This window comes from Syngnathoides biaculeatus, chromosome 6 (assembly GCF_019802595.1).
Source record: "Syngnathoides biaculeatus isolate LvHL_M chromosome 6, ASM1980259v1, whole genome shotgun sequence".
Lineage (NCBI taxonomy): Eukaryota > Metazoa > Chordata > Actinopteri > Syngnathiformes > Syngnathidae > Syngnathoides > Syngnathoides biaculeatus.
This window is the reverse complement of record NC_084645.1, coordinates 3,030,951-3,054,566: the sequence shown is the minus strand read 5'-3', so window position 1 is coordinate 3,054,566 and position 23,616 is coordinate 3,030,951. Positions and strand designations below refer to the sequence as shown.

Below are 23,616 nucleotides of genomic sequence, written 5' to 3'. Positions count from 1 at the left end.
TTCTCCATGGCCTCACCGAATTCCTCCCACGCCCGGGTTTTTGCCTTAATGACCACGAAAGCCGCATTCTGCTTGGTCAGCCGGTACATATCAGCTGCCTAGGAGTCCCATAGCCCAAAAATTCCCGATAGGTCTCCTTCTTCAGCTTGACAGCATCCCTCACTGTTGGTGTCCACCAACGTGTTTGCAGGTTGTCGCCACGAAAGGCATTGACCACCTTACGCCACAGCTCCGGTCAGCCGCCTCAGCAATGGAGGCGCGGAACATCGTCCACTCGGACTCAATGTCTCCTGTCTCCTCTGGGACGTGAGCAAAGGTATTTCACAGGTTACAGTTGAAATTCCTTCTGATAGGAGACTCTGCCAGCCATTCCCAGCAGACCCTCACAACACGTTTGAGCCTGGCATGTCGGACCGGCATCATCCCGCACCATCGGAGATCTTCTTTGCTTTGGTACTTCCACATTCAGAGATAACAGTAAATTATTGACCTCTCTATACCTGTTCCAGACTGGGACTTGTAGCATTTATAAGATGTTTTTTTTTTTTTTTTTGCCTTTTGACTAAGCTTTGTAGTGTTTGGTCAAATTCACAAGGTTACCTGGGTATCATATACATAGCTTTGAAGTGAATTTTATACTGTAATTTTATAGAAACATTTTGGCATAATCTTGTAAACAAACCTCCGAATGCCAAGTGAAATGGCATGGCAGAATTTATTCTTAAATTAATATTGTACTGCTCATGATTTGTAAATATTTAGTATGAATCTATAAAAAAAATGCAATAAGAAAAGATACTTTCATCATTTCACTCACTTTGCTTATTCTCAATCTATGGGTTGAAGGCCAAAAGATTCAATTTTCAACATAGTACTTACTGCAAAGGTTTTACACCTGAATGCCTCATTTGGTGAACTGAAAGGTGTTTTCTCTGTTTAAAAGTTTGTCCACACTGGTCACAGATGTAGTTCCTCTCTTCTGCAAAACATAAAAGGACACGCTAAACACCACATTTACAGCCGAGTTCAGCATCTCAATGAAATAATAGTTGTTTGAAAGGCCTGAAACAAGGGTTTCAAACGTATGGTATTTCAGGAGCCACATACAGTTCAATTTGTGTCAAGTGAGCCATAATTGAAATGTAATAACTGTAACACAAATCCTTAACTTCCACATAACTCACCACATATTCTCATTCCAAGCTTATCCCTTGAATTCAGCCTTCTTTTACGAATACCTGTACCTTTTTTTGGCTCCCTCTGTATTGTCTCTGTATTTTCTCCCTTTCCAGATAATTACATTTTCTATAAAATCTCACTTCCCAGTATGAAGGTGCGGTTTCAAAATGTTGTACGCGGGGAAACTGTTATGTTTAAAATGTTTCAATCATGGAACTTTCATGAAGATATTGTGTATGAGACAGACAATGAAGGGGGTCAATTAAAACTACTTCAGTGTGAAATATGTTCCAATCATGTTACGGAAATACGAAAAGAGTTCAAAATGAGAGGATTGTCTGGTCAGGTATGTGAATCTGATTCCGAGCATGACATCGACATGTTTCGTTTTAAAGTATAAGTGCGACAGCTAAAATGTTTAATTTAATCAACTGTCAAAAAAAATATGAAATTAAGAGTGCTAATTGTTATATTGTGGTGATCTACATAATTCACCCACGGGACCTCGAGTTAGGTAACGAGGATCCGCATGGATGTTCGTGATCGTTACACTTCCGGTGTTAGAGAGTTCCCGCCGTAAGGGTTTCACTCTGTCGATGTCTGCAATAAAACAAGGTTTGCTCCTGTGTTTAACACTCCACCTCTGACTCCATTTCTTCGGTGCCACACTGGTGACCCCGACGTCAGTCTCGGCGTTTCTGAGACTGAACCGAACATGGCAACCACCATCCTCAAATTGCCGGAGTTTTGGGAGACATCCGCGACAGCGTGGTTCGCTCAGACGGAGGCTCGATTTGCCCTCCACGGTATCTCGGATGATATAGTGCATTATTACCACGTTGTCTTAGCCCTCGGGAGCTCAACGGCGGCCAGAGCAGTGAGTTTCATCACATCTCCCCCTACCCGAGATAAATATGCTGGCCTCAAGGCTCACCTCTTCAAGGTTTTCAAGCTTTCATGGCCAGAGCCAGCCCAACGTCTTTTGGCTATTTAATGGACTGGGGGACAGCAAACCTTCCGAACACATGGAAATGATGCTAAACCTGCTGGGCGCGGAGGAGCCCAACTTCCTTTTCATGGAACTGTTTCTCAGACACGTGCCACCGCATGTTCAGACAGCGCTCGCTAACACTTCGATCACTGAACCCCGTCCCCTGGCTGAGGAGACCAACCGTTTCTTCCTGGCCACCTAGCGCTTCTCCCCTGGGGTGCTGGCCCCGGTGCGCAGTTACTCGCCCCTGGGCGCGGGGGTGCCACCCAGCAGGGGCCCCATCGCCACTGACGGCCACGCTGGCACAGGCTTGTGCAACTTCCACGAAAGCGAAGAGGTGCCGCGCCCCTTGCAACTACGACTCGGCGGGGCGGAGCTGTGAGCGCGGGCAGGAAGAACCAGCTGCTCATCATCATGGACACCCTTTCTGGGTGCAAATTCCTGTGTGACACCGGCGCCCAGAGGAGCGTCCTGACCGCCACTGCGGATGACGCCGCTGGCGGGACTCAGGGGCCACCCCTACTGTCCATTAATGGCTCCCCTATCCGCACGTATGGCATAAAAACTGTGGACTTGTGTTTCGGGGGTCGGCGCTTTACATGGGAGTTTGTCACTGCCGATGTCTCGTTCTCTCTCCTCACCGCTGATTATTTTTGTGCCCACGGGCTGCTCGTGGATGTTAAGAAGGGCTGTCTGGTGGACGCACTGTCTTTCTCCACGGTTGCCTGTGTCAGCAATGAGGCGACTTATGGCGGTCTCTCTAGTCCACGCTCAGATGGCACCAAGTATCACGTTCTCCTTGGTGAGTTCCCCGGCTTGACACGGCCCACTTTCTCCTCTGCCGCTACTAAATGTGGAGTCGAGCACCACATCGAGACCAAGGGCCCCCGATCCACGCTAGAGCCCAACGGCTCGACCCGAGATGGTAGCAGTCGCCAAGTCCAAGTTTGCCAACATGGAGCGCCTGGGCATTGTCCGCCGCTCGGATAGCCCATGGGCCTCGCCGTTACACTTCGTCCCTGGACCAGAGGGCGGGTGACAACCGTGTGGTGACTACCGCTGCCTTAACGACGCCACTACACCCGACCGTTACCCTGTCCTCCACATTCAGGACTTCTCGTACCACCTGGGAGGCAAAAGCCTGTTCTCCAAGGTCGACCTGGTGTGCGGTTATCACCAGGTCCCCGTGAACCCCTCAGATGTTCCCAAGACGGCTGTAGTCACGCCGTTTGGCCTGTTTGAGGTTCTGAGGATGCCGTTTGGACTCAAAAACGTGGCACAGTCTTTCCAACGTTTAATGGATTTGGTGCTCAGAGACTTGCCCTGTGTGTTCGTCTATCTGGACAACATCCTCGTCGCCAGCTCCTCGGAGGAAGAACATCTGAGGCACCTTCGGGACCTCTTTGCGAGACTCGAGCGGCATGGCCTGATCATCAACACAGCAAAGTGTGTTTTCGGGGTGACCTCCATCGAGTTCCTCTGGCACCTCATCGACAAAAACGGTGCCGCTCCCCTTCCGTCAAAGGTGGAGGCCGTCTCCTTTTTCCCTGACCTCGCTCGGCTCGGGGGCTCCGAGAGTTTCTGGGGATGGTGACTTTCTATCAACGGTTCATCCGCCGGGCAGCCCACACCATGCGCCCGGTGTATGAGGCTCTTTAAGGGGATGGCCCCCAACCAGGACATTGAATGGACGGACGAGAGGGTGGAAGCCTTCGAGGCTAGTTTACGGCATATGTGGACCACAAACCCCTCACTGTCGCCATGTCCAAGGTGGCTGAGCCGTGGTCCGCCCGCCAGCAATGCCAACTGTCATTCATCTCGGAGTACACTACGGACATCCGACACATCGCCAACAAATCCAATGTGGTCGCGGACTGCCTTTCCGGCATTGTGCACCTGGGTCTTGACTACTCCCGTATGAGCGCGGACCAGGCCTCGGACCACGGGGTATAGACCTGGGTCGACTCGTGCGTGGCCTATCAGCGTGCTAAGGTGCACCGCCACCCAAGAGCCCCCATGGAGTGCTTTGCTGTCCCCGAGAGGAGGTTCGACCACGTCAACGTCGACTTGGGGGGTCATGCTCGGCCTCAGGTGCGCTCCCAAGGAAGGACTGATGCCCTTGTCCTTTGGGTCGGCCCTCCCCCCATGCCGGGGGTAGCCTCCTTTGCTCCGACTCCCTGCACCTTCCGGGGTGCCCTCGACCCCGTCAGGGCCCTGGCCGCTTGATTCAATGGACTGTGCAGCCCCCCCCCCCACTCAGCCCCTGCAGTGCACACCCGCCGGGGTCGGGCCATCGTCTCTACACGGCACAGGGATTTTGACAATGGGTGAATTCTGGGGGGGCTGGTGTGGTGGTCTACATAATTCACCCAGGGACCTCGAGTTAGGTTACGAGGTTCCGCATGGACGTTCTTGATCGTTACACTTCCGGTGTTAGAGTGTTAGAGAGTTCCCGTTGTAAGAGGTTCACTCTGTCGATGTCTGCAATAAAAGGAGGTTTGCTCCTGTGTTCAACACTCCACCTCCGACTCCGTTTCTTCGGTGCTACAATATAATTTTTAATTACATTGATTTTAAGTAGACATAATTTATTCAAGAATCAATAATAATTGCTGTCTGACTGAAAGCCCAATGTATGTTCACTGAATATTTCCAAGTATAAGTGTATTGATTTAATCATATAATTTTAATAGTTTCGTAACTTTCCAATCAATTTGATAATTATTTGACGGTTTTCTGTTTCTTTTTACTGCATTGACATTTGAGGGATTATTTATATAACATAAATGATATTTCTGAGATCTAATTTCAGTTTAATGAAAATGGATGTCATAATTCATTGAGTACATATAATTTGTTAAAAATAAACAGGAAATTATCTTTTCATTTGTAGGTTCTGAAGTATGTATGGTGTCAAGTATATTCAAAAGAGCAATGTGACAAGACATGTCAGGTTCCATCCATGATTGGGCAAAAAAAAAAAAGTTTTCACAACCCTCTCCTGAAACTGGTAATCAAGGGTCCTCAGCAAGTGACCAACCTAGAAACAGAGATTCCAATATTAAATATATCTAAATTTGTTTAACAGTCAAGAAATTATAGTATTGTATTTTAGAGAACATTCCGTAACCTACTTGTTACAATCACAAATTTACACGGAACCCACAAACAGGTTACCAGCAGCGGGCCTTACACTGAGGCCTGCATAATAATTGCCAAATCAATAAATTGAATCCTGAATAATAATAATAAACTACAGAGAGTACCATTGCATTTTAAAAGAAACATGATCACCTGCTCTGTAAATGTACATTCACCATCCCACCTGACAGAACTGGCGAAGATCTGCTTGGTGAAATGGCTGAGGAGATTCTAGGTGTGAAAAACATTCCCAAAAAGACTCATGGCTACATTACTAAATACTGAGCAAAGGGTCAGTTTTTCTTTTTTGAAAAATCAGTAAAAACTTCAATTCATTTTTTCCCATCAATATGGGTTGCAATGTGTACATGGCAGAAAATGTGAACTAAACTTGTTTTAGAAAATTGCTACAATATAACAAAGAGTGAAAAATTTAAAGGGGTCTTAATACTTCCCTTGCACTCTGTCTGAGGATGTCATGTAGCTGAGTAAGCTAGTGCAAACACTAATCGTTGTAACAGCATTCTGTTGAATCGTGCTCAAAAGTTCTGGTGTGCGAGAATTAATGTAATTATAAAAAAAGTAATTTAATAACAGTAGGTTGTGAGCATTTATTGTTTGTTATGTATTAATATTGGTTTGACCTGACTGATTAGAATACAGAACTTGACTAGAGCAAAGATTTCCAACCTTTATGGACCCAAGGCAGAATTACAACTCAAAATTCCCATGGCACACCAACAAAAAAAATGTAAAAAAAAAAAAAAAACTGGTTTAGTTAGCAAATCAGTCTGGACAACACAGAGGAAAGACAAGTTAGACATGCTGCTTATGTTTACCTCCAATTATAATAATGGCAACAACAAAAAATGCCGTTATTTTGAAATGCAATGACTCTGATCGGATGTGCAAATAAAAGAAAAAATGGTGAAACTAGAGGAGATTCTTTTTCTCGAGGTCAAGATCTGGTCTAAAAATGTGTTGTGAAGTCAATGTAGCAAGTGTATTTTAAGAAGGAAATGTGTAGATAGAATGGAAGCTGGCATAGCTCGAGCATCACATTCAGCACAAGTCATTTGAAAGCCATTAGAATTGTTCGCAGATCTAAGATGGGGATCGAGATCAGTACTTTGTTGGCGGGGAGCGGCAAAGACAGAGAAAAGGTAAAACCTGAAACTAGGAAGGTGGCACGGTGAAGCAGCTGCAAAGCCTTGGCCTCACTTTTCTGAGTGTGGAGTTTGCATGTTCTTCACGTGCCTGTGTGGGTTTTCTCCAGGCACTCTAAATTGCCCCTAAGTGTAATTGTGAATGTAGCTGTTTGTCTCGATGTGCCCTGCAATTGGCTGGCAACCAGTTCAGGGTGTACCCAGTTTCCTGCCCGTTGACAGCAGGGATAGGCTCCAGCACCCCCGTGACCCTCATGACTCTCATTTAGTATTAGTATGAATAATAAATACTGTATATATTTTATATTTATTTATTTTACTTTATTTATTTTGGAGACATCACGATTCACCACGTAAACTGCTCCCTTTGCACAATTGACATTGTTAACACACTTATCTATGTAGATTTCACAACTTGCACGTTTTATATGGAGTAATTCCTATAAACAGAAATGTCTCTTGCCCTTTGTTCTTGTTGCTATGTTGTTATTTGTTCTCTGTTTTCTGTTCTGTATGTTGTACGACGACAGCACCGACTGCTGTAGAAAAATTCCTTGTGTGTTCTACACACTTGGCCATTAAAGCTGATTCTGACTGTGATGAGGATAAGCGGCTATGAAAATGGATGGATGGATGAAAAATATGAAGCTATTTGAATATTTTGTCAATTAACATCCAATTGCTTTTTCAGATGTTTTGGATATTTCCATGGTATCGTTTCAGTACAAGTATTGTTGTACCCAAGCAGAGATTCTAAAGTGCTGCAAAAACGTTCTGGCTTAAGAGCTGCACCATCTCCTATGCCTGTGCTGGAGGAAGAGTGAAGTACTACAAGATATGAGGGATGCCAATATCATCACGTTTACAATAACAAAGGTGACAGGTGTGACTAACTGCCATGGCATTTCCCCCTTGAGCATTGCCGGGAAGCTGTTTTCTCAAGTTGAACTGAAGAGACTGGCACAGTCATCTTCAATGGTTCAATCTCAGAGTTTCAAAATCAAGAGTGGTGTGAAACACAGCTGCGTCCTTGTTCCAACAATGTTCGGAATATTTTTTAGTGTCCTGCTGAAGCATGCTTTGGGATCAGCCCCTGAGGGTCAATGTTCCCTCTCAGCTGCGCGTGTGCAATTGCGCACCGCTGATGTGGTCTTTGCACACAGATATTCTGCGTTGCACACAAAAAACAAAAACATCCAACTCAAATTGAAAGAATGACAGAACTATTCAATTTATGAAATTTTGCAATGTGATTCAATGAGTGAGGGATGACCTGTTACTACATCCAATGGCACAATGGACCTTTCCGACCTGTCAATCACTCGTACAATAATAGCCAATCAGATAGCCACATTGTCTTAACCCCTGGCTTGACACGCCCCTCTCGCCATATTTTCCCACAGGCAATGCTGGTTGTCAGTAGCGTGCGCTTGGAAAAGTTAAATTTACGAAGAAAATGGTCCTCAGATACGCTTAGGGAACGTGCAATTCGGATGAAAGAAATCCTGCCTGGTTACAAGGGGCCCAACAAAGTTCACGAAGTGTATACGATGGATTAAGGCTTGCGGAAGACCGCACGTACAACTAAATGTGAACAATATCAACACACACAAGGCTGTATGTTCGAAGGTAAGTGAAGTATTAGTATCTTCTCTGAATTTTATTTTCCTATTACATACCTGTCAACTCGTATGGTTTAGCCGTAGTTCATGTGGTTTTGTGGTGAATCTTACGTATATGGCTGTATATCACAAATCATACGGATTCTGAAACTGCAGACCAAATTCTGTTCTCCGCAAAAAGATTTTGTGGTTTCGCAACAGTTTTTCGTCGCGGTCGGTCGAGCTCACTAGCGGAGAGTTTGCGGTCGACTTGCTGGTGTTCTGGCTCGCATGTCGGCAGGGTTCACCTTCCTCCTCCTCCAAAGTGCTTCCTCAAAATAGCTGATGACACGTTTTTCCTCCCCAGCAGTGTCACCAGGAGTCCGCCGTGAGTTTGGGTACGTTAGAGCGACACCTTGAGTTACCTCTCTTACAGGCAAACCAATGTTCCATCATCTCAGCAAAGTGATGGTAGCAGTGCTTTGCTTATCTCACAGCAATGCAGACTGTGAAAGGATCTTCGGTGTAGTGAGAAAAGTTCACACAGAGTTCAGGAAAATCGCTTGCTCCAGGAACACTAACAGCATTATTGCAATGCAAAGTCAATATGGATGGATGCTGTAATTTCGAGCCGAAGGGTCAGCATTTCGAGTTGGTGAAGAAAGTTACACATGAATGCAATTTTGAACACAGTAAATAGACAATTTAAACTAAACTTCAGATATTATCATTATGGATATTTACAATAAAATCATTGAAAAACTTTTGTGTTTTTTCCCTCTGGTATTTTCACATATAATTTGCTTCGGTATGTTCTAAGGATTTTTTGCTCTCAATGAGGATTTTTTTTTTTTGGTAGTTCATACAGGTTGGCACTCCGAAAAGTTGACAGGTATGCTATTATCAGTGCTTTATACACTGCAGAACAACTTGCACTTTGTGAGTGTATCACTGGCCTGCTGAATAAAGTGTGTAATGTTTTATGCTCAAGAGTCGGGTAAGGGATACGTAAATGCGCGAGTTCATGCAAGAGAAATGTCTATTTTCCCATTTGTATCACATCAGACTTTTAAGACAGAGTACTGGGTTCGATTACGAGCCAAGTCAAATGAATACACCCACTCACTTATAAAGACTACAATGATATTACTTGTGATCTTTCCAAGTAAAAAGTACTCACCCTGCTCTACATGCGCAGTATGGTTCCACTATTTTATCCTGTTGGATTTCAATATGAAGCTTGTGAGGCATCAAACTTTTTTTGCATCGATCGCCAACATTTCGCTGCAACTCTGACATTTCATCTTGCTCCGTCCAAAATCTTTATTTGGTGTACATATCCTTGCGTCAAATAGTTGAGACATCTCTAGAACAAGTCTGACGCATTTGGCAAAAAACATACCCCAAGATTATCTGGACTACGTGATAAAGAATCGACTTCAAAAATGTTCTGTTCAATCGCCATTTTGGAAGCTTGTGGGACATAGCTAAGGGGCCGGATCTTAAGATTGCCATCAAAAAGGTTCATTCACATACGTACTGTAAAAAGAAAAGGAGAAGCCACTGGGTTGTTTTAGCTGCTTTTTGTTGAACACTTGGGCAGTACACGGAACTGCTGCTCGCCCACACTCCTGCCTACTTTACCTTACACCGCCCCCCTCCACTCTTAAAGAGGTACACTCATAATTACAAATGTTACAGTACTTACTCAGCCCATCAATGTGGTTTATAATGACTGCCCTTATGCGCCGCCCACCACCGGTGCTTTCGTTAGCAATACAGTGTACTCCACAGTCTGTTATGGCTCTGTCATGTTGGATAGAGCCATGGTTCCCAGAAAAGTCCAAAAGATGTGAGGCAGAAGGCATGTAGGCGGAAGGCCAGTCGTTACTTGTCTGAAGCAGCGAGTGGTTGAAAGAAGCCCAGTCGAAAAACCATCCCTTCCTTATAGAGGCAGTTCTCGAAAATTCCACAAAGATCTGCATCCAACGACGTACTAGCTGTTTTTTCAAGAACGTTAAACAAAGGTTCCATGTCAGATGATGTAATAGTGTACGCAACAACATGTACAAAACTAATGCAATACAATGAATACAGAACGAATGCAATACAATGTAATGCATAACTCAATATAGCCACTCATAACACTCTCCGCCTAAAAGAAAAAGTTACGAATAAACTTTCTGTTGTACTATAACTAAATAAGCAACAATTCAAAGATGCATCAGGACACTACCTGCACCTATATCACTTGCATCAAATTGCAATTTAAATGCTTTCTCAAAGTTAGGTGCCTGCAACACTGCAGAATCAATGACTATGGCTTTGACTTTTTCAAATGCAGCTTGACAACTTCCATTCCAACAAAATTTAATCCTTTTCTCCAAAAGGTTAATAAGTGGAGATACCACATCAGAGAAATTTCGGCAAAGTTTCTTCTCATAGCCTGCTGTAGCCAGGAATCTCATGAGTTCTCTTACACTGTGGAACAGGGAAATGTACTATATATAGCCTCAACTTTAGCATTGACTGGGTTGTACCAGACTGTGCAATCATCCACTCATGGTAGAGGATAGAAGTCAGTTTGTGAGAGCGCATTGACAGTTTACATGTTAGCGCAGCAGCACCAACCACCACCACTTTTTGTCACAAGAACTCCACGGACTGTCACGGGGTTGGTCTTCAACTAAACCACAACAAAACTGAGACAAGTGTTTTTGGCAATAATGAAAAGAGAATTACTGTTACGAAATACCTGGACTGAGTAGCTTTAAAAATGAAAGACCAAGTTCGAAACCTTGGTGTCCTGATAGATTCCTACCTGACTTTCAATAGTCATATCATATCAATCACAAAAAATGCCTTGTACCATCTTAAGAACATATCTAGAGTGAAGACTTATATGTGTTAAGCAGACCAGGAAAAGTTCATCCATGCTTTTTTCTCTCAACTAAACCTGACTACAGTAATGGTCTTCTGACTGGACTCTCCAAAAAGAGCATGAAACAGCTGCAGGTCATTCAGAATGCTAAAGCTCAGGTTCTGAGCAGAACAAAGAGGTCAGAGTGTAGGAATCCAATTCTAAAGACCTTACACTGGCTTCCAGTCAACAGAATAGATTTTTAAGTTCTACAACTGGTATATAAATCACTAAATGGTTTAGGCCCTCACTAAATGAAAGAAATGCTTACGGAATACAAACCCAGGAGAGCTCTGAGGTAGATCCATGTTGAAAACTCCCTTTTTTCTCATGCCTTTTAGAGTATTTCCACTTTTAATTATATTTCTTGCAGTGTACGATGATTTTATTGTACATTTATTTATTCGTGTTTATAAACAGAGCTCGTGCACCTATGTCATAAAATCACATGACTTTTGTTTACCTCGCCATATTGGCGGTCTATCAAAGCATTGTTCAATTTTAAGTTGGTTGGAGATGACACGAAAATATGTCTTATAGCACGACGCTCAGAGTCTTGTCCAATACCGTTAGACATTTAAAAGGTGAAAATAAATGAAGAATTGTGGAAAAATTAGATAAACTCGGCATAGAGGACCCGTATTTAATGCAGAAGTCGATGTTTTCGCCGATAAGAAATTGGACTGTTCGTTCACTTCCACTTGTTTTGGACAACTGGATATACACATGGATCTGGTGAGCAACTCGTTGAGATTTACACGGAAAAGTTTCATTAACTATGATTGGAAAAAAGACAGTTGACAGCTCGTGAATACGAAAGTGGATTCGGAGGCACGTTAATCATCGATCTTTTCCGTTAGTATTCAATACAAACACCAATATTTAAATAAATGCCCCTGGTTTTACACAAACTCTCACTCATTGATTGAGAAAAAAAAAAAAACAGGACAGAGTCGTCTCCACGGAACGTACATGGAAGCGATTGCTGCCACACTTCACCTCCGTAAACCTCTGCGAGACAGTTTTTATAATATGCATTGTTCTCAAATGAGCCACCTTGGCATTATAAATATGTTTTGGTAATTTGAGATTGAAAAGAATAATTCCTACCTGAATTTAGGCGATCGCTACACAGGCAAGTGTGTATTTTGGTTGGGCGGCATACATCATGTTTAATTGCCGAAATCCATCGATATTTTCTGGTCTTCTCAGCTGGTATTTCAATAGAATGAGCTCTTTGAATATCTGTCTCGTCTGTTGTGACAACCAACAGCACAACAGGTCTCGGGTATTGTAAATATTCTCCCCGGGTTCAATGTCTCTCGCAATGTCGATAGTTGTAGTTTTTTTTCCCCCTGTTTGAAATGTTTTATTTCTTTGTATTCAAATCCTATTAATCATGTAAAGGGCATTGAGTTACCTTGTGAATGAAATGCGTGTTATAAATTTCCTTTGCTATGCCTATTGTCATATTGTCCTGCCGGTCCAGCCCTGGCTGTGCGGGTTCCCGCACGGCCCCGCTGATTGGGAGGCGTACACTGCGCCTCATGCTGGCTGATTGGCCCCAGTGTATATAGGACCATGGGGACAACTGGTCGGGCGCCAGATCGTTGCAACTCATGCTCCGTTCCTGCACTCCCGTATTTCTGATCGACAACCCGTGTGTACCGACCTCCCCCTGTTCTCAGACCAACCCCGTAAGCCTGACTCCCTTGATACTCCTGCCTGCTTTGATCATTCTCCTGTGTACCGACTCCTGCCTGCCCGCTGACCTGCTCTCTCCACCCGACGTCCTGACTACCGCTGCTGCACCTGACTGCCTGCCCGATCCCCGACCTTGGAATAATAAATGTTTTTCCCGATTTACGGCTGCGTCGCCAGACTCCTGCATTTGGGTCCTACCTCCGTCTCGATGGGTCGTGACACCTATACCCTGCATGATCTTTGGCTGTGGGAGAAAACCAAAATACACAAAAAAAAAAAAAAAAAAAAAAAAAAAAAAACCACGGGGCGAACATACAAATGCTGCACAGACAGTGCCAGGATTTGAACAGTTCTTAGTACCTCACCAATGTAGCGAGAAGTGCTCTGTGGCTTACTTGCCAAACTGGCAATTTGATCGCATTTGGCACTGCGTGTGTTACTGAAACCTGAAAACCTGGATGCACCTTTCGGCATTAACGATGCCTTTAGAGATGTGTTACCCATGCTCAGGACACTAAAACACTTCCATACTATCAAATATGTTGGCTGGACTTTGCGCTGATCTAATTTTAGGGTAATTTTATTCAGAATCAGATTACGCTTTAATTGGCAAGTATGTAAAAACATAAGGAATTTGTCTCATGCCTCCCTGGCAAAGAACAGACTAACAAGAACCAAGAACAAGGCATTCAACGAATAGGAACTATTTCATACGAGTCACAGTTGTGCAAAATGCAATCTTCTTTATTTAAAGCAGTTAAGAGTGCCCCAAAGCCCCACATTATGTTAAGATTATACACCGTGCCCTTACCCATTCGCAGTTCACCATGATAGTACACTGCAATGACAACTGTGCAAAGGGAGCTTTTTTTTATTTAACAAAACGTGCGATAGTTTACAGAATATATTGCCAATAATAATACTGTGTCCAAACAATGGTACAAGGCAGAAAGTAGTAGGTTCGCTGATCAAGAATTTAATTACAAGGAGGAAAAACCGTTAGAATGCCTCCGACTTTTGATTTGCATTCTTCAGTAGTGCCTACCCGATGGAAGGAACTGGAAGAGCTGGTGGCCAGGATGTCGAGGGTCCAATAGGATCCTGCCCTCCATGGACCTAGTTCCCGTTGCGTGCAAGTCCTCAATAGTGGGTAGAGTGCTGCCGACAATCCGTTCAGTGGTATTTATTGACCGTCGCAGTTTGTCCTTTTTTCTGGGAGCCCCAAACCAGACTGTGATGGAGGTACACAATACTATTTGGCTGTCTCAGCAGCTCTTGTGACAGGCCATACTTCCTCAGAAGCCGCAACATGTACATCATTTGGTGGGCTTTTTTGAGGGTGTCGATGTTCATCTCCCACCTCAGGTCCTGTGATAATGTAATTCCCCAGAATTTGAAGGTCTTGACAATCCGTTCAGTGGTATTTATTGACCGTCGCAGTTTGTCCTTTTTTCTGGGAGCCCCAAACCAGACTGTGATGGAGGTACACAAATACTATTTGGCTGTCTCAGCAGCTCTTGTGACAGGCCATACTTCCTCAGAAGCCGCAAGATGTACATCATTTGGTGGGCTTTTTTGAGGGTGTCGATGTTCATCTCCCACCTCAGGTCCTGTGATAATGTAATTCCCCAGAATTTGAAGGTCTTGACGGTTGAAACAACATATTTGGACAGAGGTGGTGAAGGATGACCGTAAGGTAGAGGTAAAGGATGGTGGTGTCTACGATGACTCAGGTGGTGGGTAGGAAGCTTAAGAAGACAAAGGTAGAACAGAGACCCATATGGTGGAAGCTGCGAAAGGAAGAATGTTGTGTGGCCTTTCGGAAAGAGGTGAGACTCTCGATGGACAGAAGGAGCTCCTGGAAGAATGGACTACTACAGCCAAGATGATGAGGGAGACAGGCAGGAAAGTACTTGGTGTGTCTACTGGTAGGAAAGTGGAGAAGGAGACTCAGGAGAGAAGGAAAGAGATTAGCGAAGAAGAAGTGCGACACTGAGAGGACTAAGGAGAGGTAAAAGGAATAAATTGAGATGCGTCATAGGGCAAAGGGAGAGGTGGCAAACGCGAAACAAGAGGCATATGATGACATGTACACCAGGTTGGACACGAAAAAACGAGAAAAGAATCCCTACAGGTTGGCCAGACAGAGGAATAGCGATGGGAAGGATGTGCAGCAGGTCAGGGTGATTAAGGATAGAGATGGAAATGTGTTGACTGGTGCCGGTAGTGTACTAAATAGATGGAAAGAATACTTTGAGAAGTTGATGAATGAAGAAAATGAGAGAGAAGGAAGAGTTGAAGAGGCAAGAGTGAAGGACCAGGAAATGGAAATGATTACGAAGGGGGAAGTCAGAAAGGCACTACAAAGGATGAAAACTGGAAAGGCAGTTGGTCCTGATGACATACCGGTAGAGGTATGGAAGCAATTTGGAGAGATGGCTGTGGAGTTTTTGACCAACTTATTCAACAGAATACTAGCGGGCGAAAAGATGCCTGAAGAATGGAGGAAAAGTGTTCGAGTTCCCATTTTTAAGAACAAAGGGGATGTTCAGAGCTGTGGGAACTATAGAGGAATAAAGTTGATGAGCCACACAATGAAGTTATGGGAAAGAGTAGTGGAGGCTAGACTCAGGACAGAAGTAAGTATCTGCGAGCAACAGTATGGTTTCATGTCTAGAAAGAGTACCACAGATGCATTATTATTGCCTTGAGGATGCTTGTGGAAAAGTACAGAGAAGGTCAGAAGGTGCTACATTGTGTCTTTGTGGATCTGGAGAAAGCCTATGACAGAGTAACAAAAGAGGAACTGTGGTACCGCATGCGTAAGTCTGGTGTGGTGGAAAAAATATGTTAGAATAGTACAGGAGAATGTGAGGTGTGCCTTAGGGGTGACAGAAGAAATTAAAGTGGCGGTGGGACTGCATCAGGGATCGGCTCTGAGCCCCTTCCTTTTTGCAGTGGTAATGGATAGGCTGACAGATGAGATTAGACTGGAATCCCCTTGGACCATGATGTTCGCAGATGATAGTGATTTGCAGTGAAACCAGTGAGCAGGTGGAGGAACAATTCGAAAGATGGAGGTACGCACTGGAAAGGAGAGGAATAAAGATTAGCCGAAGTAAAACAGAATATATGTGCGTGAATGAGAGGGGTGGAGGGGGAAGAGTGAGACTACAGGGAGAAGAGATAGCAAGGTGGACGACTTCAAATATTTAGGGTCAACAATCCAGAGCAATGGTGAGTGTGGTAAGGAAGTGAAGAAACGGGTCCAAGCAGGTTGGAACAGTTGGCGGAAGGTGTCTGGTGTCTTATGTGACAGAGGAGTCTGTGCTAGGATGAAGGCAAAGTTTATAAAACAGTGGTGAGGCCGCCATGATGTACGGATTAAAGACAGTGGCACTGAAGAAACAACAGGAAACAGAACTGGAGGTAGGAGATATGAAGATGTTGAGGTTCTCTCTATGAGTAAGCAGGTTGGATAGGATTAGAAATGAGCTCATTCGAGGAACAGCCAATGTTGGATCTTTTGGAGACAAGGTTCGAGAGAGCAGACTTCGATGGTTTTGACATGTCCAGAGGCGAGTATATTGGTAGAAGGGTGCTGAGTATGGCGCTGTCAAGCAAAAAAGTGAGAAGAAGATCAAAGAGGTTGATGGCTGTTGTGAGGGAAGACATGAAGGCAGTTGGTGTTCGAGAGGAAGATGCAAGAAATAGATTAAGATGAAAAAGATGACACACTGTGGCAGCCCCAAACGGGACAAGCCGAAAGGAAAAGTAAAAGAAGAAGAGGAGGAATCATTAAGACCCCATAGCACTTTTAATTTTTCATTCATTTATGTGGTCTATTTAAATGTAATTTATGGGGGGGTCGAGAAAGAAAATTCAGAATATTTTAATTAATTTCATGTAGTTTTAAGGAAAAATAATATATCAAGCTATACATTATTATTGGGATATTTATGTTGGATATAACATTTTGTCCATGTGGTACAATTCCCCAAAAAATAAACGTGACACGATCTCCTCACACAATCCTTTGAAAAAAACACTTTGAAAGTAAGTTAACATTTGCACGCATCTGGGATATGGTTGTTGGTATAGTTTGTTGTTTCTTTAATTATGTTTGGATTAATTACTTTTAGTAAGAGACGTCATTGGGCAGTTCCGAATGAAAACAGAGCGCAATGTGAACTTTTTGACGGAATAAATAACCTTGATTGTGGGTTGTAAGCCTAACCCAACTGACGTGTGGCAGCCTTCGGCACGTTTTCCCTGGTACTGTTTGTGTTTTTCAGGCGTGTTTTATGTTTTTTTTTTCTTTTTTAGAATGACTAATGATGAAATAGAATGACCAAATCACAAAGATCTACCCATTACAAAATGCAAAACATATTTATTTTAAAGTATATTGAGGATTCTTTATGTATAAATGTATGGTTGTGTGCCTTGCATAACTGCATGACCCAATATTGCACCATAAACATTTTTTGTAACTATCTGAGTTCATGTTGATGATCACTAAACACCATACGAATGAAAATGCACACGTGGGCTGTGTCACTCACGTCAGTGGATTCATCCAACTGCAGTGAGAAACACTCACAATCTCCGATGTCCTTCCACACATCAGCCATGGCTACACAGCGCCGTGTAACTGTACTCCTTTACAGCTGGAAAGATTTTATTGAAGATAATATTTCCGCCTTATTTTTAAAAGATGGGAACAACGAGTCAGCTATGCCTCTTGATGTGTGATGTGACAAACCCAGAAACGATGCTTCGTGGTGGCTTTCGCTGTTAGGGTTAAATATTGTGTGAAAAGTGACTGCTGTGCGGCCAGTTGGGATTTTAGTTCGTTCACTTTTTTCATTCTCAGCTTGCTTTTCTGCAGAATGTTGTCATATTTTTCATAAACAGTTTGAAGATGCAGTTCTACATTTCACTACACTGGCATATGAGGCAAACCCACTCCGAAAATGACAGTGGAAAAAAAGTCCGCCTCACATTCTGTATGAAAGGGATACGTTTTCCTCGCGCACCCATTGGCTCCTCTGATCACTGCTTGTTGTACTTCATACCTACATACAGGCAAGCACTTAAATGTGCAAAGCCTTTAGTAAAATCAATTAAAAAGTGGGCCAACGAGGCCAAATTAAAACTTCAAAGCTGCTTGACTGTACAGACTGGAGTGTTTTTGAAAAGTCAGCGCGCAGCCTAGATGAATATACGGCTCTTTCTACCGCGTATGTCAATTTGTGTGAGGAGGTGTGTGTTCCAACAAAATCCTTTCGCACGTTCAATAACAACAAGCCGTAGTTTTCAGCCAGGCTTGAGCAACTCCGTCAGGCTAAAGAGATTGCATATCGCATTGGGGACAGGGCCCTCTACAATCGCACTAGAAATCAGCTGACTAAAGAAATTAACATTGCAAAGAGAGACTATGCAGTTAAACTGGAAAAACATCTCGACGCTAATGACTCCAAATCATTTTGGCACAGTCTTCAATCGCTCACGACTACAAGCGACGTTCACCCCCGGTACAAAACAGGAGTGGGCTAGCCGACGACTTAAATCGCTTTTACTGCAGATTCGAAATAGACACTTCCACACTATCCACCCACCAAGCCGCAGCACCTTCCACTCCACCGTTTAGCCTCCATTAAGGGGACGTTAGATCTTCACACAACAAAAAAATCAAAGCACCAGGTCCAGACCTTATGTCCTCATCCTGCCTCAAAGCCAGAGCAGACCAACTTGCTCCTGTCTTCACAAAGATCTTCAACAGGTCTCTACAACTGCGTGAAGTACCAACCTCCTTCAAACGCTCCACCATTAGACCGGTCCCCCAAAATAGCAACATTCTCAAGTCTCAATGACTCCAAGCCTGCTGCCTTGACATCTGTGGTCATGAAGTCCTTAGAATGCCTTGTGCTGGACCACCTCGTCACAGGTCCCCAGCTGGACCCACTGCAGTTTGCCTGTCGAGCTAACAGGTCTGCGGATGATGGCGTCAACATGGGTCCGCACTTCATCTTTGAACATCTTGACAGCGAGGGTACCTATGCGAGGATCCTGTTCGTAGACTTCAGGTCTGCATTCACCACCGTGATCCCTGAACTCCTCTCCTCCAAACCTTTTCAGCTCAGCATCTCGCCTGTCATCTCCTGGTGAATTTACAACAACCTGATGGGCAGGACGCAGCAGGTGAGGCTGGGGGACACAACCTCATCAACGCGCACGATCAGCACTGGGGAACCCTAAGGTTGTGTCCTCTCCCCTCTCCTCTTCTTGTTCTACATGAACAACTGCACCTCGTGGCATCCGACTGTCAAACTCCTCAAGTTCGCAGAAGACATCACAGTCATCGGCCTCATCAAAGACGGTGATGAGTCTGCGTATCAACGGCAAGTAGCGAGACTGGAGTTTTGGTGTGATCAACACAACCTGGCGTTGAACACTCTAAACACTGTGAAGATGATTGGGGACTTCAAGAGGCAGCCTTCACCACCGCTGTCCCTAACGCTGTCCAGCTGTCTTGTGTCAACCGTCCAGACCTTCAAGTTCTTGGGAATTACAGTCTGAGAGGACCTGAAGTGGGGGACTAACATCAACTCCATCCTCAAAAAAGCCCAGCAAAGGATGTGCATCTTGCGGCTTCTGAGGAAGAACAGCCTGTTACAAGAGCCGCTTAGACAGTTCTACACAGCGGTTATCCAATCGGTACTGTGTACCTCCATCATAGTCTGGTTTCGGGCGCCTCAAAAAAGGACAAACTCAGACTGCAACAATCAAAAGCGATGAACATATTGTCAGCACCACGCTACCCACTATTGAGGACTTGCACTGAACGCAAACTACAGGTTGGTCCAGAGCAGGCAAGATTCTTTCAGACCCTCCACATCCTGGCCATTAGCTCTTTCAGCTCCTTCCGTCGGGAAAATGCTACAGTTCAATAAAAGTCAAAAGTAGCAGGCATTCGAACAGTTTATTCGCTCTGGCAATTAAGTCATTAAATTCTTGATCAGCGAACCTACTATTTTTCTGCCTTGTGCCATGTTAAGACACTCACTCACTTCCTGCTGGTCCATATATATATATATATATATATATATATATATATATAATATATATATATATATTTTTTTTTTTTTTGTAGATTGTACGATTCATCACTTTAAACTGCTCCCTTTGCACAGTTGACATTGTTAACACACTTATATGATAGATTTAGATTTTAGATTTTTAGACTTTAGATTTTACATCTTGCATGTCTTATAAGGAATAGTTCCTATAAACGGAAATGTCTCTTGTTCTTGTTGCTATGTTTTTCTTTGTTCTACATGTCATACCAGGGCAGCACTGACTGCCGGAGAAAAACTCCTTGTGTGTTTTTACACACTTGGCCATTAAAGCTGATTCTGATTCTGAATTTGACATACAATGGACTTGTCTATAGGTAATCACAGGGCACATCTATACAAACAAGCATTTCTACTGGCCTTGAAACAGGACAATTTTAGACACTTTAGTGAACCTTAAATGCATGTTTTATAGAATGTGGGGGAAAGGTAGAGTACACTGAGAAAAATCAAGCAAGTCAAGGGAAAACATGAAAATTCCACACAAGAAGACCAGAGCCTGGATTTGATGGCAAAACCTCAGAACTATGAGGCAGATGTGTTAAGGAGTTAACTGACATGCCTCCTTAACAAATAGCATTTTTAATTACGTCGAGCTTGCTGTGAACTACTGCACAGACTTGAAGGTAGACCCACCCTTTTATTGATGAAACCAAACATACCTGTGTGGATTAGTTTGACATGTCGCTGCAGGTAACGGTCAATGGTAAAGACCTTGTTGCATCCAGGATGGGGACAGGGTCGCTCTCTTATCTCTTCATGATGTTCTTTAATATGCTTCTGGAAGACAATGGTAGGGTGAAAAAAAAGAGTGTAAGATACAATCCCAAACCAGTCAGATGGACAGAGACAGACGCTCAGTGGAGTTTGTAGTAGCAGAGGTGTGCGTGTATTTTGATTGTGTTGCATCAAAGGGCCAAAATCAAGACATATATTTGTTTTGTCTGTAAAACACAATCTCAGATCTCGATGAAAGAAAAATTTCAGTTGAAAGACAGGTGTTGAGAGCAATATAATGTAACACTTGGAATAAAGATCGATGAACAACTAATGGATAACTCAACCAGTGGAGCGTCACTTCAAAAACTTAATTCAATCTGAGGGACTGAATGTTAACTGAAATGTTTGAACTAAAGCAGTTTTTCCAAATTAAAATAAATGTGAATAGAATGGCTCTGTTCTAGCCCCAGAACAAAGGAATCGTCACCTCAATAAATATTGACATCACATAATTAACATCTTTTTGTCTTTACACACTACCACAATGGTTTTTAACTGAAACAAACAAGATGTGCTTTAAGTGCAGATTTTCATCTTTAATTTGAGGGCATTTGTATCCAAATAGGATAAACTGTGTTAGAATTACAAGTTTGTACATATACACCCCGTTTTCAAGGAATCAAAAGTAATGGGACAAATAGAAATAAATAAACTTACTTTTTACTACTTGGTTGTAAATCTTTTGCAGTCAATTACAGCCTCAAGTCTGGGAAGAATAAACAGCTGATGCTGTGCCAAACCTCCACTGTAACCGTTAACAGTTCTTGCTTGTTTGAGGCATTTCCGCTTCATTTTTGTCTTCAGTCTTCAGGTCAGGGGACTAACTTGGCCATTGTATAACACTCCTCCTCCGAGGCTTATAAAAGTCTTTGGTCGTTTTGACATTATGCTTCGGGACATTGTCCATCTACACTGTGAACCCATTGTGTGCGCAGATCAAGATGGCACCGACCCGAGTCGTGGCCTCTGTAATCTGATCTCTTGTTTTGTCCATGTTTTTCCATTATTCGTTCGGCTTTTGGAGACATTCCACAATTTACTTATAAATGGGAACACTTGATAAACATTAGGCTGAACCCGAACGCCTGACCCGAATGCCTCGAACCTTGGTCAATCGTCCTGTCTCTGATGCTGAAAAACACCCCAACAGCATGATGCTGCCGCCACAATCCTTCTCTGTTGGGACTATATTGGACAAATGATGCTCAGTACCTGTTTTTTTCTGCATATACCGCTAAGAATTCAGGCCAAAAACATCCATCTTGGTCTCATAAGACCAGTGAATATGATTTCTAACCATCTTGGAATCCTCCAGGTCTTTTTTTCCCCAAGCACACTCCATGCAGGCTTTCATGTGTCTTGCATTGAGAAGGTTAGCAGTAGTCTTTGAGCTTGATTTGTCCTTTAGGCAGTCAAATTCACAACTACTCTTCACAATTCTGCTTATTGGTCCAGTAATTTATGGTACTTGGTATTTTTTTTCCTTTCCAGTATAATTGTCAATAAATTAGAATAGTTTAACAGTTAGATTGACTGTACATTGATGACTCTTGTCCAGAGTGAAACACAATGAATGCTAGGATTCTACACTGACATAGCAAGTTAGCAAGAGAATTAACCCAATACCATCCAATGCCCACATAATAAAAATATATCTGGCAGGGTTAGAAGCATAAAAGGAAAAAAGTGTTATTCTGAAGTGTGCCTGAAAACTACACAGGGTAGTTGGATTTATATGGTGCAGGGAAAAAAAAGCAAATGAACTCCTTTTCACATCATGAAATTGGTATATCATAGGCCTCACAAAAATGCTGCGCTTCACAAATGAGGCAACCTAGAGCAGCTGCATGTTACTCATGACAAATTCAAATTCATCCACTCAGCATTGAGTGAAAGCATAACAACTTGTATAACCATTGCTTTTCAAGTTAGCCATATTTTAGCTGCAAGAAGAAACCATCCAGATGAGTTGATTTTAAAGGGTATGGAATGTCTATTTTCTAATGCAAATGATCTCATCTAGATGAAAATATATGTTCAACTGTACCATAAAATGCATAACCTTTTCAATGTTTTTACCATAGAAATATCAGTGTTTATGAAGAAAAGTCCACAAACTTTGACCAAGTTTCCCGTGTCTGAAGAACCACTCCTTTCGTGTGGCTGACCTCTGACGTCACTACAGGTAAACATCCTGTTGCGGGACTAGCATTGAACCTTTCGTATTTACGCCGAAGAAAAACCCATTTGTTTAGAGACAGTCAGCAGTCTGATGGGTTTTGAATGTAAAATACTGTTAAAACCTGGATCAATGCCTACCATACAGCCAGTTCCAACACCTTAACAGATCGCTGTTGCTAAAAGCACAAAATGCGAACTTGGATCGGCCGCTGAACCCGGACACGCTTCGACAAGCTCAGCCCCTCCCAAAACAGTACCAAAACTGCGAAGAGCTTTTGTTAAAAGATAAGTTGCGAAAGTATGTATTTTTTTTCCTGAAAACTTTAACAATGTTTACATGGTTGAATGATAGAAGATGTCGTTCTTGACCATTCTCAACTAGAAAAACAGGACAATAATGTGAACAAATGGTGGCACTGTGGAGCAGTTGGAAAGCGTAGGCCTCACAGTGGCGAGGACCCGTGTTAAATCCTAGCCCTCCCTGTGTGAAGTTTGCATGTTTTCCCAAGGCCTCCGTAGGTTTTCTCCGGGAACTCAGGTTTCCTCCCACATCCCAAAAACATGCAACATTAATTGGACACTCTAAATGATGATGCTCCCAATGTTATGTTATTCATGTTGTGTGATATATTATACTATATATAAATTTATATTTATATTCAAAATACAGAATTGGCTTTATGTGGACTGTATTGTCTGTGCTTTCATCCAGGATTAGGCTGTGCCAAGGGTGTCCCACTTGAAAAGAGAGAATCTCATCCAGTTTGACCACTTTTTCTCTGATTATTCACATATTCCAACAGTCATTGCATCT

At 43.2% G+C, this 23,616-nt stretch overlaps 1 protein-coding gene across 3 annotated transcripts in view; it reads right to left on the bottom strand.

The window, feature by feature from the left end:
* znf276 (zinc finger protein 276) overlaps positions 1 to 23,616 on the bottom strand; it is a 111,700-nt gene that overhangs the window by 6,943 nt on the left and 81,141 nt on the right. For 2 of the 3 annotated variants that reach the window (XM_061822699.1, XM_061822700.1), the window contains 2 exons: positions 20,504 to 20,621; positions 880 to 979 (listed from right to left, as the gene is read on the bottom strand). In XM_061822699.1, coding sequence (XP_061678683.1) covers positions 880 to 979; positions 20,504 to 20,621 — 218 coding nt within the window. Of the gene's footprint in view, positions 1 to 879; positions 980 to 5,102; positions 5,211 to 20,503; positions 20,622 to 23,616 lie in introns of those variants that run through there. The other variant, XM_061822702.1, reaches the window with a different exon arrangement.